This window comes from Physeter macrocephalus, chromosome 1 (genome assembly GCF_002837175.3).
Source record: "Physeter macrocephalus isolate SW-GA chromosome 1, ASM283717v5, whole genome shotgun sequence".
Lineage (NCBI taxonomy): Eukaryota > Metazoa > Chordata > Mammalia > Artiodactyla > Physeteridae > Physeter > Physeter macrocephalus.
Window position 1 is genome coordinate 89,360,885 of NC_041214.2, and position 14,988 is coordinate 89,375,872.

Here is a 14,988-nt window from a genome sequence, read left to right on the forward strand (position 1 = left end):
TTTTTTTTTTTTTTTTTTTAAATATTTTGGCTGCATTGGATCTTCATTGTTATGTGTGGCCTTTCTCTAGTTACAGTGAGCCGGGGCTACTCTTCGTTGCGGTGCACGGGCTTCTCATTGCGGTGGTTTCTCTTGTTGAGGAGCACAGCCTCTAGGTGCGCGGGCTTCAGTAGTTGCAGCACGTGGGCTCAGTAGTTGTGGCGCATGGGCTTAGCTGTTCCGTGGCATGTGGACCAGGGCTCGAACCCGTGTCCCCTGCATTGGCAGGTGGATTCTTAACCACCGCACCTCCAGCGAAGCCCTTCTGGTGGTTTTTGATATACAGAAATACTCAATTTGTTAAATTCAGTTAACATGTAAGTGGTTAGATTTCCTCCTTTATAAAGTAATAGCCTCTGACTTTTGTGTATATCTTAATAAGGTCTTCCCCACTATGGATTATAAAAAAAAAGATTTTTCATTTCTTCTACATTTTTGTGGTTTTATAAATTTTTGATTCATGTGAAATTTATTTGAATGTCAGGTGTGAGATATGGCTACATATTTACTTAATTTGAGTAACAGGTTATCCATATGTCTTGGTTGATCAAATGCAAGATGGGGCAGTATCAGCATTATATGATGTTTTTTAATGAAGAGAAGCTTCTTAATATTGTAAACATGTAGACACTTCATAACTAGGGTAGGAGTATATGTCTAAACAGGAATAATGGGAAGAAAGGCAAATCGTGTTCAAGTCAGCTGCATGATGTGCGACTTACCTGCTTTTAGATCTGTGCGTGAGTCAGCCCTGATTTTAAGAATACTACTCAGGGCTTCCCTGGTGGTGCAGTGGTTGCGCGTCCGCCTGCTGATGCAGGGGAACCGGGTTCGCGCCCCGGTCTGGGAGGATCCCGCATGCCGCGGAGCGGCTGGGCCCGTGGGCCATGGCCGCTGAGCCTGCGCGTCCGGAGCCTGTGCTCCGCAACGGGAGAGGCCGCAGCAGAGGGAGGCCCGCATACCACAAAAAAAAAAAAAAAAAAAAAAAAAAAAAGAATATTACTCAGACTGGAACTCTAGTTAACTAAAGCTTGGGAATATGTTCATATGATAATTAACATAAATCAGACACTCTCAAAAGTAGTACATTTATTGTAAATAATAAATGGACTTGTGTTAATTTGAGGGGTAAGTGGATAAAAGGTCACTTGGCTGAATCAAATTATAAAGAAAATTATTTGCATTAATGTCTCATGATAAATATCATACAGATTCGCCTTTGTGCTAACTCAGTAAATTAACAGAAAGCCATTTTACATCTAAAATATTTCATAAAAAGTGAGCCAAGGAGACCACAGGTGGTTGAGGTAATTTAAGCAGGTTATCAAGAGCCTGAACCAGAGCAATTGCCAGTAGGGACTATTAAGGAGACATAAATGACAAGATTTATCAATTGATTCTTTCAGTCATTCAGCACACGTTTGCTGAGCTCCTGCTACCGTGGTAGGTGCTAAAGATACCAAAATTTAATTTGCAGGCAGCTGAATGATTAGGAGGATTGTGATAGAGAATATAGGAAAAATAACAGGTTTGAGGAATGAATTAAAGGGTTGTTTTGAATAGATTGCATTTGATTTTAAGATTTCTATTAAGCAATTGGAAATTTGGATCTGCAGTGTAAGAGGCTGGTGAGAATATGAGTTGTATATAAAAGTTACATCCTAATAGAATGATATTTAATGTAGGGTTAAGGTGATAATGTTAGAGGGTTAGGGTAAGTCTGTGAGAGACTCAAGGGCGGAACCGTGGAGAATATCTGTGTTCAGGGGTCAGGCAAAGAAAAAGAATGTGAGGGAGACATTGGGAAATTGATGAGGAGTGTGCAGTGTCAAGCAAGTGAAGGGAGCACTTCAAGAAGTTGGAGTTATACTGTAGAGGAATTGAATTTAGTCGAAAAGAGGGGAAATGAGTGGGTAAATCTTTGGTGTTAATTTGGAGAGCAGTTTGGTTTGAGTGATATAATGCAGTGGTCCTAGGAATGACAGGAAAGGGTTAAGGAAGGAAAGACAGCAAGTTACTGATAAATCTGTTAAGAAAAGTCTCTGAGGTTATTCTTGAAGGGGTATAGGGCCTCTTTGTGGTGGTGGCGGTGGTTTTTTGCAGGGAGAGCAAGGGTCGGAGGGTGGATGGGGAAGAAGATAGAGAGGAAGGCACAGAGCTGTCTTAAAGGAGAGGAGCAGTATGTGGCAGGAGGCCACTTTAGCTGGCCCCTGTCTTAGTAAAGCAGGTGTCTCTGCTGAGAACAGGTGGGGTGATTCTGTGGTTAGGAAGCTTGAGGGGAGTGATACAGGGCAGTCTGTCTCAAACTAATGGAGAGGAGAGTTCTAAACTGATCTTACTGCATACCCTCCTTTATCTCCCCTTAACCAGCTCTGTGGGGGATTGGCTGGAAGCAGCTGTGGCAAGTGCAGAATCTCTTTGAAGACTTGAGTTCTGTCAGTTTATTCAAATTTTACATTTTACTCTGTAGAGCATCCATGGTTATTTAAGTATATATAAACTTTCCCTGCCTCAAACTTAAAATTCGTTCTTCAGAAAAACTGTGCCATGCTTAGATGGCTTCAGATGTCCAAGATGAATTATCCCAGTTTGAGAAGCACTGAGGGGTGCTTGATGAGGGTATCATTTAGGAATGTGGGAAAGGATTGCTGAGCAGTACCAATTGGTAATGAGTGTTTTTTATCTTTTCTTTTTGTTTCCTTTTATTTTTTCATTACTCTTACGGTCAGTGGCACTACACTGACCATAAGAGTAATGAAAAAATCCAGAGAATTCCCCGGTGGTCCAGTGGTTAGGACTCACATTTTCACTGCCGGGGCCTGGGGATTAAGATCCCACAAGCCTCGCGGTGCAGCCAAAAAAAAAGAGTAATGAAAAAATCCAGAGCTTGAGAGTCACATAAATGGAAAAAAGTTTAATGTGTTTCTTCTGTTCTTTGGTTTGAAATTTGAGAGGGGAAGAAATATAAAGCTGATTTCATCAGCTTTGTCTCTTAATTTAAATGTTTTCTATATATATCAAATAACTTTGTAAAATTACGCCTTTTTGCTAAATTAGAGATTGAAGTGAGAGAATGGATTAAGAAGAAAGATTGAGCTATGAGTGGAAAAGGACTGTCAAAGAGGGAAGGAAAGGTGACAAGACTTAAACTTACTTGTAAGTAAGAAATGAGCAGGAATTAGATGCACAGAGAAGAAACAGGGAAGATTTTTGTAATATGTTCATGTTGTGTGTTGCTGGGGTTTTTTGTTTTTGTTTTTTAAAGTATGGGAGTTCATTTTGTGCTCTTCTTGAGTTCCTAGGCTTTTTGCAGCTTCCTCCTGGATATAGCACCTGATTCAATTTAGGACAAGCCAAAGGGTCATTCCATGTAGGTGCTTATAGGACTTGTCTATATGTTCACTAGTTTCAGGAACTTTTAAGGTCTGCCTGTCAAGAATTGGACCAAACACTGTTGACATGAAACAAATAGACTGCCAGATATTTCTCCAGCAAAGATTAGCAGAGAATTGCAGTTCCAGGCTGCAGCAATGGCAAGGCTTATGCAAGTTCCCACAGGGCAAAGGAAGGAAAAGGCTTTTATAGAGAGGAAAAGGAAGTTGGGAGGGCTAGAGTAAACAAAGAGTCTCCGTGGCTTTTCATTGGCTGAGACCTGGCCAGGAAAGAAGAGGAATCTTTCTTCTTCTTCTTGGGCTCTGCCGTGGACACAGGGCATGAGAGCTCCCCCTTTTGGTCTTCCAACTCTATTTAATTGAGGTTTCTCTTTATTTTTTTACAATACATAGGCGGGATTCACTCTGCAAAAGACTTAGAAAAAAGAGAGTTTTAAGTGCCAGTAACTAAGTTTTTGAAGCTAATGAAAGCTGTCAGGAGCTAATAGCCTAAAATGTTATATATTCTGTTAATTGAACATTTTAAAATACTCATCTTAATTCATAGATTGTGAATCCATATAGAAGCAACCAAGGAAAACATCTTTCCCAGATTCAGTTGGTATAATTCCTTTCAAGGGATTCCAGGAAACTGCAAAAGCAAATTTCTTTCAAAGAGTCATGTGTAAACATGATCAGGGATATGCAAACCTTGTCATATACCTCAGAGGTCAAAGACGCACAGGATGTATTTTGTTGAAGGATTCTATAATTTTTTATTTTTTGGTCCTATGGTTGATGAGTGGCGGTGAAGAGCTCTTTTTTTTTTTTTCTTTTGGCCGTAACCTGCAGCTTGTGGGATCTTAGTTCCGTGACCAAAGACCGAACCCATGTACCCTGCAGTAGAAGCACGGAACCCTAACCACTAGACCTCCAGGGAATTCCCTAAAGAGCTCTTTTGATTAAGAAAGCCAAAAAAAGGAAGTGAAGGTTGGGATTAGTAGGTAGAACACTCTGATGGCAGTTGATTCTAATCTCAGCTCTGCCTCTCATTGGATGCCTGACTTTTGAGTAAACCATGTTAGATCTCTGAGCCCGATTTTAAATATCTGTTCAATTGTGGGGTTAAATGGGGAGAGTGATTTCCAAACCCTTTTTTAGCATGGAACTTTGTTTAAATGAAATGATGTACAGAAGTATAAACAAATAAAATTTATTACTACAGACCTGCTTGGGGCTGGAGACTTTCCCTCCCATGCCTCTATCCCTGATGAACACCAGATTGGGCAGCTAAATTTAGTTCTGTACCTCTATTTTTGTTGTAATAATTGTTTTTTTGTTTTTTTTGTTTTTTTGCGGTACGCGGGCCTCTCACTGTGTGGCCTCTCCCGCTGCGGAGCACAGGCTCTGGACATGCAGGCTCAGCGGCCATGGCTCACGGGCCCAGCCGCTCCGCGGCATGTGGGATCTTCCCGGACCGGGGCACGAACCCGTGTCCCCTGCATGAGCAGGCGGACTCTCAACCACTGCGCCACCAGGGAAGCCCTGTAATAATATTTTTATTCCTTTCCAGAGTCTTGACCCTTGGGCATTCTTGGAGTTCTTTCCTTTCTTTCTTAATGGAACTGTAAAATACTAGAGCAGGAGGGACCTTTGTGGTTTTATAGTTCAGATTCCTTAAGCTAGGAGATAAGGATGGACTTCAGGTTCTCTGAAGTCTCTGAAATTATTTATAGTTACTATGAAATATTGGCTGTATTCCCTGTGCTGTACAATGTATCCTTATAGCTTATTTTACACATAATAGTTTGTACCTCTTAATTTCCTATCCCTATCTTGCCCCTCCCTCCTTCCCTCTTCCCACTGGTAACCACTTATTTGTTCTCTATATCTGTGAGTCTGTTTCTTTTTATTATGTTCACTAATTTTTTTTTTTAGATTCCATGTATAAGTGATAACATACAGTTCCCTGTCTGATTTATTTCACTAAGCATAATACCCTCCAAGTCCATCCATGTTGTTGCAGATGGCAAAATTTCATTCTTTTTGTGGCTGAGTAATATTCCTGTGTGTGTGTGTGTGTGTGTGTGTATGTATCTGTATATACACACACATATATATATACCACACTTCTTTATCCATTCACCCGTTGACATCTGTTAGGTTTCTTCCTTATCTTGGAAATTGTAAATAATGCTGCTGTGAACATTGGGGTGCATGTATCTTTTCGAGTCAGTGTTTTCATTTTCTTCATATTTATAACCCAGGAGTGGAATTGTTAGAGCAGGCAGTAAGCCAGATATGAGCAGAGAAGAGAGGCATGGGTCATATGACAGGAAACCATACATCTTGCAATGACAGGGTCCTAGAGGCAAAGAAAGGTGGGAACCTCTTGTGTCTGAATGTAACTTTTTGCTCATTATACCCTCTTTACAATAGAATTAACATTGCAGCCAGAGCAGTACCCATCATGCACCTGACGCCATGGCAGATCCAAGAAGACCAAGGACAAAAACAGACCCTCCTCTCAGAAAGGTGGAACTTGGATGAAAGCCAGGAAGTTACCCCATAGTCCCTCCCTCCTTGATGAATATTCCACCCGTTTTCACACCCCATATAACCAGCTTGCCAGAAGGAGCTCAGGGCAGCTGCTCTTCTGAGCTTGCCAGCTCTCCCTCCTGAGAGTATACTGTTGCTCAATGAATCTTCACTTCGCTTACTTGGCCTCTGTGTCTCCTCTCTGAATTATTTCTGTGACAAAACAAGAACCTACCCTCTGGCAATAGAATTGCTGGATCATATGGTAGTTTTGTTTTTAGTTTTTTGAGGCCTCTCCATACTGTTTTCCACGGTGGCTGCACCAGTTTACATTCCCACCAACAAGTGTACAAGGTTTCCCTTTCTCCACCTCCTTGCCAACATTGGGTGTTTGTGCTCTTTTTGATGATAGCCATTCTGACAGGTGTGAGGTGGTATCTCATTGTGGGTTTTTTTTTTAACTGGGGCACGAACCCGTGTCCCCTGCATCGGCAGGGGGACTCTCAACCACTGCGCCACCAGGGAAGCCCTTAATAATCTTTTTTTAAAAAAATAAATTTATTTATTTATTTTTGGCTGTGTAGGGTCTTCGTTGCTATGCGCCGGCTTTCTCTAGTTGTGGCGAGTGGGGGCTACTCTTTGTTGCGGTGCGCAGGCTTCTCATTGTGGTGGCTTCTCTTGTTGCGGAGAACGGGCTCTAGGCAGGCAGGCTTCCGTAGTTGTGGCTCATGGGCTCTAGAGCGCAGCCTCAGTAGTTGTGGCACGTGGGCTTAGTTGCTTCACGGCATGTGGGACCAGGGCTCAAACCTGTGTCCCCTGCATTGGCAGGTAGATTCTTAACCACTGTGCCAGCAGGAAAGTCCCTCATTGTGGTTTTGATTTGCATTTCTGTGGTGATTAGTAGTACTGAGCATCTGTATGTCTTTGGAAAAATGTTCAGGTCTTCAGTCCATTTTTTAATTGAGTTTGGTTTTTTTGATATTGAGTTGTATGAGCTATTTATGTATTTTGGATATTATCAGTCATATCATTTGCAGCTATTTTCTCCCATTGCATAGGCTGTCTTTTCATTTTGTTGATGGTTTCCTTTGCTGTGCAAAAGGTTTTAAGTTGAATTAGATCTCATTTGTTTATTTTTGCTTTTGCTTCCTTTGCTTTAGGAGACAGATCCAAAAAAATACTGCTACGATTTATGTCAAAGAGTGCTCTGCCTATATTTTCTTCTAGGAGTTTTATGATTTCCTGTCTTACATTTAGGTCTTTAATCCATGAAGTCTCTGAAATTATACGCAAAATTTTGTTTGTGATTTTCCCTCCTTAGTGGAAAAGGTCCATAGTCTTCATCAGATGCTACAAAAGATTTATTACCCTCTTTGATCTGGTTCATCTGTGACAACTATCCACCCATTAAGTACTTTATGATAGCAGTTATGCCTCTTCTAAAGTTGATGCTAAATCCTTCTATACTTTTTATTTTATTTATTTATTTATTTTATTTTTTGGCTGTGTTGGGTCTCCGTGGCTGCGCGCGGGCTTTTCTCTAGTTCTGGCAAGCAGGGGCTACTCTTCATTGCGGTGCACAGGCTTCTCACTGCTGTGGCTTCTCTTGTTGCAGAGCATGGGCTCTAGGCACGCAGGCTTCAGTAGTTGCAGCACATGGGTTCAGTAGTTGGCGGTATGCAGGCCCTAGAGCATGTGGGCTTCAGTAGTTGTGGCGCGTGGGCTCAGTAGTTGTGGCTCACAGGCTTTAAGGCACGCGGGCTTCAGTAGTTGTGGCATGCGGGCTCTAGAGCGCAGGCTCAGTAGTTGTGGCGCACGGGCTTAGTTGCTCTGCTGCGTGTGGAATCTTCCCGGACCAGGGATTGAACCCATGTCCCCTGCATTGGCAAGAGGGTTATTAACCACTGCGCTACCAGGGAAGTCCCTCCTTCTATACTTTAATAGTTCCTTGTTAATGGATCCCTCCTCTCCCTCCTCTCCCTCCTCTCCCTCCTGTCCCTCCTGTCCCTCCTCTCCCTCCTCTCCCTCCCTAAACTGGTTAACATTTTCTAGTTCCAATCCTCGGCATATGCCTGGACCCCAGTTAGAACCTTTTGTTTAGCAGATGCTTCTTAAATTGTAATAGGCATACAAGTCATCTGGAGAACTGTTAAAATGAATATTCTGAGTCAGTATATATGGAATGAGTCCTGCAAGTCTGCATTTCCAACAAGTTCAAGGTGAAGCTGTTCATAGACCACAGTTTGAGTAGTCAAGGGCTAGACTATGTATATCTTGAGGGAAGAGGTCTTGTGCCTAGTAGTGGCTGATACATAGAACCCAGTACATGTTTCCCTCCTCACATTTATTCATTTATCGGTTCATTCTTTCATTTTACCTACAACCTATAAATGCCAAGTATTTATCAGGCACTAAACGACTTAATAGGAGTAAATAGATGATTAAGTGTAAGTCTAACCTTTCTTGAACTAGTTTTTAGTCTTGTTTGGTAAACAAAAGAATTAAATTTGGTTATATTGACCTTGAGTTGGTAGCACATTAAAAGGCTCTCAAAGATTAGATGGATGAAGTACCGGTGGAACATCCAATAGATAGTTGATCTGGACTGTCCATTAATTCTGTTGACGTGACCTATAGCTGCATTAACTATGATTGCTACATTACAAATTTGGCTAGTTATGCCTGTAATCTGCCAAAACCCCTAGACTTTGTTTTTCATGTGAAGAGCTGGGCTTTAGGTATGTTGAATTTGAAGTGACAGAGGTATATAAAAGCAGAATTGTCTTGTAGGCATTGGAAGTGTGGCTTTAGATAATATAGCTAGAGATGTTAAAAATTCATTTTATAAACAGCAAAGCACTAAAAAAAAGGTTAACTGTTGCTATTACTGTTTTGAGGGTAAACATATGAGTAAAAATTGTCAGAAGGAGATACGTTTATTTATGTTTGTTTTCCTTCCTTGACAGTTTTAAAAACCATGTGTGGTTTTACCCTTCTAGTATTATAAGCATATAATCTGATATTTCAAGAACAGTGTATAAAAACTACAGATTAACAGAATCATAGTGTTTTAATTTTTTCCCTTTTATGATATATGCAATTGAAGGTGTTTATTATACATAGCAGAAAAATTGGAAACAATCTTGAATGGTCAGGAAAATGGTTAAAAAATTATGAGTTGCCATCTGAAATAATGCTGAGAACAAGTTATTTTAATAATGTGGGGAAATACTATTAATAGAAAAAGTATAATACAAAATTGCATGTACTGCATGATATCAGCCATATTAAAATGAGTAAATAAAAAGAACTAGAAGGAAATATATCAAATTATGTCATCTCTTAGTATTTAGGATTATAGATTTATTTCCCCCTTTATTATAATATACATATGCATCTTCCATAAAAAGGAATTTTTATTTCAAGAATTTCATTGAAATGACAACAAAGTGATCTGTGGTTTCAAGTAGACTTTGTCATGAAACTTTTATGCAAGTTATCAAAGTTTTATGGTACACCTAGTATTTCTGTACAGTTGTCTTTTTCTGTTATCCATTAAGATAGTGACATGTAATCATGTGTTTATCAGAATCATCCATGTAGTAATTAAAAATATGCATGCCTCAGCTCTATCCCCGAGATTCTAATTAAGTAGATCAAGAGGAGGGTAAGCATTCATAGTTTCTAAAAGTGCCACAATTGATTTAAATAGGCACCCTAGCTGGGAAAGTTGTCTGTAAGCAGAAACTGTTTTGTATGATACTTGCTTTGCACTTAACACAGCAGATACAAACTTTTGAACTAATATTTTAATGCCTTCACTTGCATTTAGTTGTTAAACTTCGGGGAAAGGAGCATATTTGAGTCACAGAAAATAAATCCAATATAGATACTATACATTGTTTAAAAGCTAGCTAGAAAACAACCTTGTAAAAGAGTCCATTTAATAATATTCCATATCTAATTCATGATGTTTTTGGTTTTATCTTTTTCTTCTTAGTGAGTGGAGTGCCATAGAAAAAGAAATGGGTGATGGACTGCAGAGTGCTGGTCATCATATGGATGTGTAAGTATCCAGAGAATTTAAGGTAGAACCTGAGGTGACATTAGTGGTGAAGTGCTAGTGATTCTTCTGTTCTTCTGTTTTTATAAAGTTTGCTGGCATTTATATTGTGCTCTCTGTATATAGATTTGACTTAAAGAAGTTTATCTCAGGAATGCAAGATTAATTTAACATTCAAAAATCTTTCAGTTCAATTCACATATTAGCAGAATAAAGAAGAAAACCCATGTGTTCATTTCAGTACATGTAGAAAAAACATATCAACATCTATTCACAGTAAAAATTTTCATCAAGCTAGGAATATAAAGAATTTCCTCAGTCTAAAACTTACAGCTAATACTGTACTTAATAGTGAAATATTGGTGTTTTCTCCTAAAATCAGGAACAAGGCAAGGTTGTCTGCTTCCACCACAACTAGTAAAAATGGTAGTAGAGGTCCTGGTCAGTGCAGTAAGACAAGAAAATCAAATAAGGGGCATACATCTTAGAAAGGAAGAAGTAAAACTCTATTTGCAGTGAACAGGATCTTTTATGTAGAAAATCATGAAGAATCAACCAAAAATATTATGGAATAGCTGAATTTAATGAGAATGCATGATACACAATGAATATATTTTAAAAAGTTGTTTTTGGGCTTCCCTGGTGGCGCAGTGGTTGAGAGTCCGCCTGCCGATGCAGCGGATACGGGTTCGTGCCCCGGTCCGGGAAGATCCCACATGCCGTGGAGCAGCGGGGCCCATGAGCTGTGGCCGCTGAGCCTGCGCGTCCGGAGCCTGTGCTCCGCAACGGGAGAGGCCACAACAGTGAGAGGCCCGCGTACCGCAAAAAAAAAAAAAAAAAAAAAAAAGTTGTTTTTACATACTAGTAACAATTGGAAAATAAAAACTTACAAATGCCATTTATAATAGCATCAAAACAGAATACTTACAGATTAATTTAATGAAATATGTGAAAGACCTCTACACTGAAAACTTTATATATAAACATTGCTGAGGGAAAGTAAAGACCTAAATAAATGGAGAGATTAAACCATCTTCATAGATTGATTGGAAGACTCAGTAGTGTTAATATGACCATTCTTCCTAAATCACAGTCCCAATCAAAACTCCAGTGACTTTTTAATAGAAATTGATAAGCTGATTCTAAAATTTATATGTAAATTCAAAGAATGTAGAATAGCCAAAACAGTCTTGAAAAAGGACAAGCCTGGAATATATTACCTGATTTCAAGACTTAGTATACAGCTATAGTTATCAGGAGGCATTGAGATAAAGAGATCAGTGGAGTAGGATGGAGTCCAGAAATAGATCCACATCTACATAGTTCATTTCAAGAAATGGTTCTGGAATAACTGGATATCTTCATGGAAAAAAATGAACCTTGAGCCATATCTCACACCTTACATAAAAACTAATTAAATTTGGATGATACACATAAGTGTAAAAGCTAAAATTGCAGGTTTTAGTAGAAAACATAGGAGAATATTGTTGCAACCTTTGAGTAATCAAAAATTTTTTAAAGCAGATATGAAAAGAAAAATATTTTTTAAATGGTAAATTGTTCTTCATCAAAATTAAAAATTTTGCTTATCAGAAGATGCCATTGGAAGTGGAAGGAATGTGGGAGTACAGTTTCAGTTGGGAAAGATAAAAAGTTCTGGAGATGAATGGTGATAATGGTTGCACAACCATATGAATGTACTTACTGAACTGTACACCAATAAATTGTTAAAAACGTGAATTTTACATTATATTTTACCACAGACACACACAAACGCACCATTAAGATAATGAAGAGGCAAGCCACACACTGGGAGTAAACATTTCCAACCATAATATATAAAGAACTCCTACAACCGAATAATAAAAAGACAAAAATAGGGCTTCCCTGGTGGCGCAGTGGTTGCGCGTCCGCCTGCCGATGCAGGGGAACCGGGTTCGCGCCCCGGTCTGGGAGGATCCCACATGCCGCGGAGCGGCTGGGCCCGTGAGCCATGGCCGCTGGGCCTGCGCGTCCGGAGCCTATGCTCCGCAACGGGAGAGGCCGTAGCAGAGGGAGGCTCGCATACCACAAAAAAAAAAAAAAGGCAAAAATATATTTATTTTATCTAAGTATTATTTTTTGGGGGGGCTGTTATATAAGCTGACCAGCTGCTTTTCAACTCTTTTGTTTTTTTTTGTTTTTTTTTTTTTTTTTTGCCGTACGCGGGCCTCTCACTGTTGTGGCCTCTCCCGTTGCGGAGCACAGGCTCCGGACGCGCAGGCTCAGCAGCCATGGCTCACGGGCCCAGCCGCTCCGCGGCATGTAGGATCTTCCCGGACCGGGGCACGAACCCATGTCCTCTGCATCGGCAGGGGGACTCTCAACCACTGCGCCACTAGGGAAGCCATTCAACCTTTTTGTTAAGTCTTCCTGCATTCTGTTGACTGGACATTTTTAGTATTTGCAAGAATTTGGGATTATCCCTTTACTTGGTTTATTTAAAATGTTAAATAAAATTAATTTTAGTAATGATATCTAAAAAATCTTTACCATTTACCCTTTTCTACCCAAAGATGTGCTGCTTATCCCTACAATATGTTTCCTGTCTTCAAGCCACCAGCCATCTATCTTCTTTTTTGTTTTCTTAACATTAACTTTTCCAGAATTGTAGATTTATGAACTAAAGGCAGTTTTTCCTACTCTTAACAATGATTCTCAAGATGTCTTTCAGTCACATAGGGGAAATTCCACACTCTAACAAATGTAAATTTATATTTACAGAATACATATTTTGTCTACTTTTATAAATACTGTAAACACATCACCTTTCAGTGAGCATTAACGTAGATTTTTTGTTTTTAGAATTCAGTAAACTTGTTTACTTGTCTACATGAAGTGGGCTTGGAGACATAAAATATATTTTTCTTTTATGCCCATGCTAGGGAATCAGAATTAATTTGAAAAAAGGATGTTTCTTATACCATACAGAAGTAGTAAATGACATAGCCCATGTCCTTAGGGAATTTATAATGTGATCAGAGAAAACCAACATAAGAGACATTTCTTTGATAAAATTTAAGTCCTCAGTTTTTGATAAGATATCAGAAGTAGAGTGATGACTAGGACTAAAGAAGTCTGGGAAGATTTCTAGAGGTGTTGAGATACGTATGGTAGGATTTGGAGAAGTAGTGTGGAAACCCATCACATTTCTGTGCAAGGGAAGACTCAAGGCCAGAACAAGAGTGGCACGACAGTGAAGGGCTTGTCCAGATCAAAGCAGAGGTTGCTATTGAGAATTAGAATAAAGTAAGGCTTCTAAAATTTTCTGTAATCTTTATTTGCTCGACTTTTCCTTTTGTAACTTTTTGGCATTACTGTATGTAGTTGCTACCAGGAACACTAATGTACCAATTATACTAAACTCTTATTCTTTCTACAGATTTTTTAGCCCTTTTTGTAATATATTTGAACAAAGATATTATAGTGCTTCTTAAGCTACCTTAAGAAGGACCGTTTTTTGTTTGCTTTGTTTTTCTGTTTCTAAGACCTTGCTCATCAAAACATTTAGGTAAATAAAATAAAATTGTCATGGTAATTAAAGATTGCTGTAGGGGGGAGGGATAAATTAGGAGTGTGGGATTAACAGATACTAACTACTGTATATAAAATAGGTAAGCAACAAGGGTTTTACTGTATAGCACAGGGAACAATATTCAGTATCTTATAATAACCTATAATGGAAAATCTGAAAGAAATATATCTACATATATAACTGAATCAGTTTGCTGTACACCTGAAACTAACATAATATTGTAAATCAACTGTACTTCAATTTTTAAAAGTTGTTATAAATGTTTCTAAATGCTTATTCTCACTTTCTGTACTTGCTTTTGTCACTCATGGGTAGCAAATGGTCTGTGGACCATGCTTTGAATATCTCTTCTTTAGAACTTCAATACTTTGTGTCCTGATAAAGGTTACTCTATGCAATGTTTTTTATTCTTTTATTTTTATTTTTAAAATTTTTTTATTTAAAACATTTTTTTTACATCACATTTTTTTTATTCAAAGTCACAAAAATTACAATCATGCTCATCAGTTCACTTAGTCCCATGTAATTAATTTTTTTCATCTTGATCTTTTGTTAACAATTTTATGAATTCATCAGTTTTCCATTAGAGTTCTGAAAATGCTTATTCATTCAGTTCAGCAGTATAGTTAGTTACCAGAAACCTGTACTTGTCAGAGTCTTTTCCATGAATTCCTTGAAGATGAAACCCTTTTATAGGAACATTTTTGCAAAAGCATCAGAGTACACCCAGAACTGTCTGTAAATGACAAAAGACTTTAAAATGACCATGGTTAAAGATTTGATGAAAGTTCATAATAATGCAATTGACAAGGAAATTTAGTTATTTCTGAGATATACATTTGCAATGTTTTTTAAATAGGTATGCATCTTCTATTGATGATATTTTAGAAGATGAAGAACATTATGCAGATCAGTTAAAGGAGTATCTTTTTTATGCAGAAGCACTGAGGTAAGTATAATACATGTTCCAGATGCAGCCCTGTGGCTGGTCACCACTCATATGCTACTCTAAAATAAAGATTTTTAAATGAGTTCATTCCCCCAGATATTGAATGAGGTCTCATTGTATTCCTGTGTGTTACAGAGTGCTAGACATAGCTATTTAAGATGAGCCCTGTGCTTGAAGCATTATGTTGATAAAACCTGTTAGTCTCAGACTTCAGGTCTGTCTGTATGTTGTTCTACTTTTTCCAGTTTGAAGATTGGAAACAAAGTACAGATTGAGAGTGTGTAGCATAATCTGTCACTAGGTTGTATATTACCATTTAAATTCTGTAATTTTTTCCATACCTGCTTTTTTTTTTTTTTTTTTTTTCGGTACCGCGGGCCTCTCACTGTTGTGGCCTCTCCCGTTGCGGAGCACAGGCTCCGGACGCGCAGGCTCAGCGGCCATGGCTCACGGG

The 14,988-nt window shown here is 38.8% G+C and overlaps 1 protein-coding gene across 1 annotated transcript in view; it reads left to right on the forward strand.

Annotated features, from left to right (window-relative positions):
* Positions 1 to 14,988, forward strand: part of SNX4 (sorting nexin 4) — a 67,993-nt gene that overhangs the window by 41,956 nt on the left and 11,049 nt on the right. Inside the window, exons 9-10 of the mRNA XM_024124346.2 lie at positions 9,949 to 10,014; positions 14,445 to 14,534. Coding sequence (XP_023980114.1) covers positions 9,949 to 10,014; positions 14,445 to 14,534 — 156 coding nt within the window. The remainder of the gene's footprint in view (positions 1 to 9,948; positions 10,015 to 14,444; positions 14,535 to 14,988) is intronic.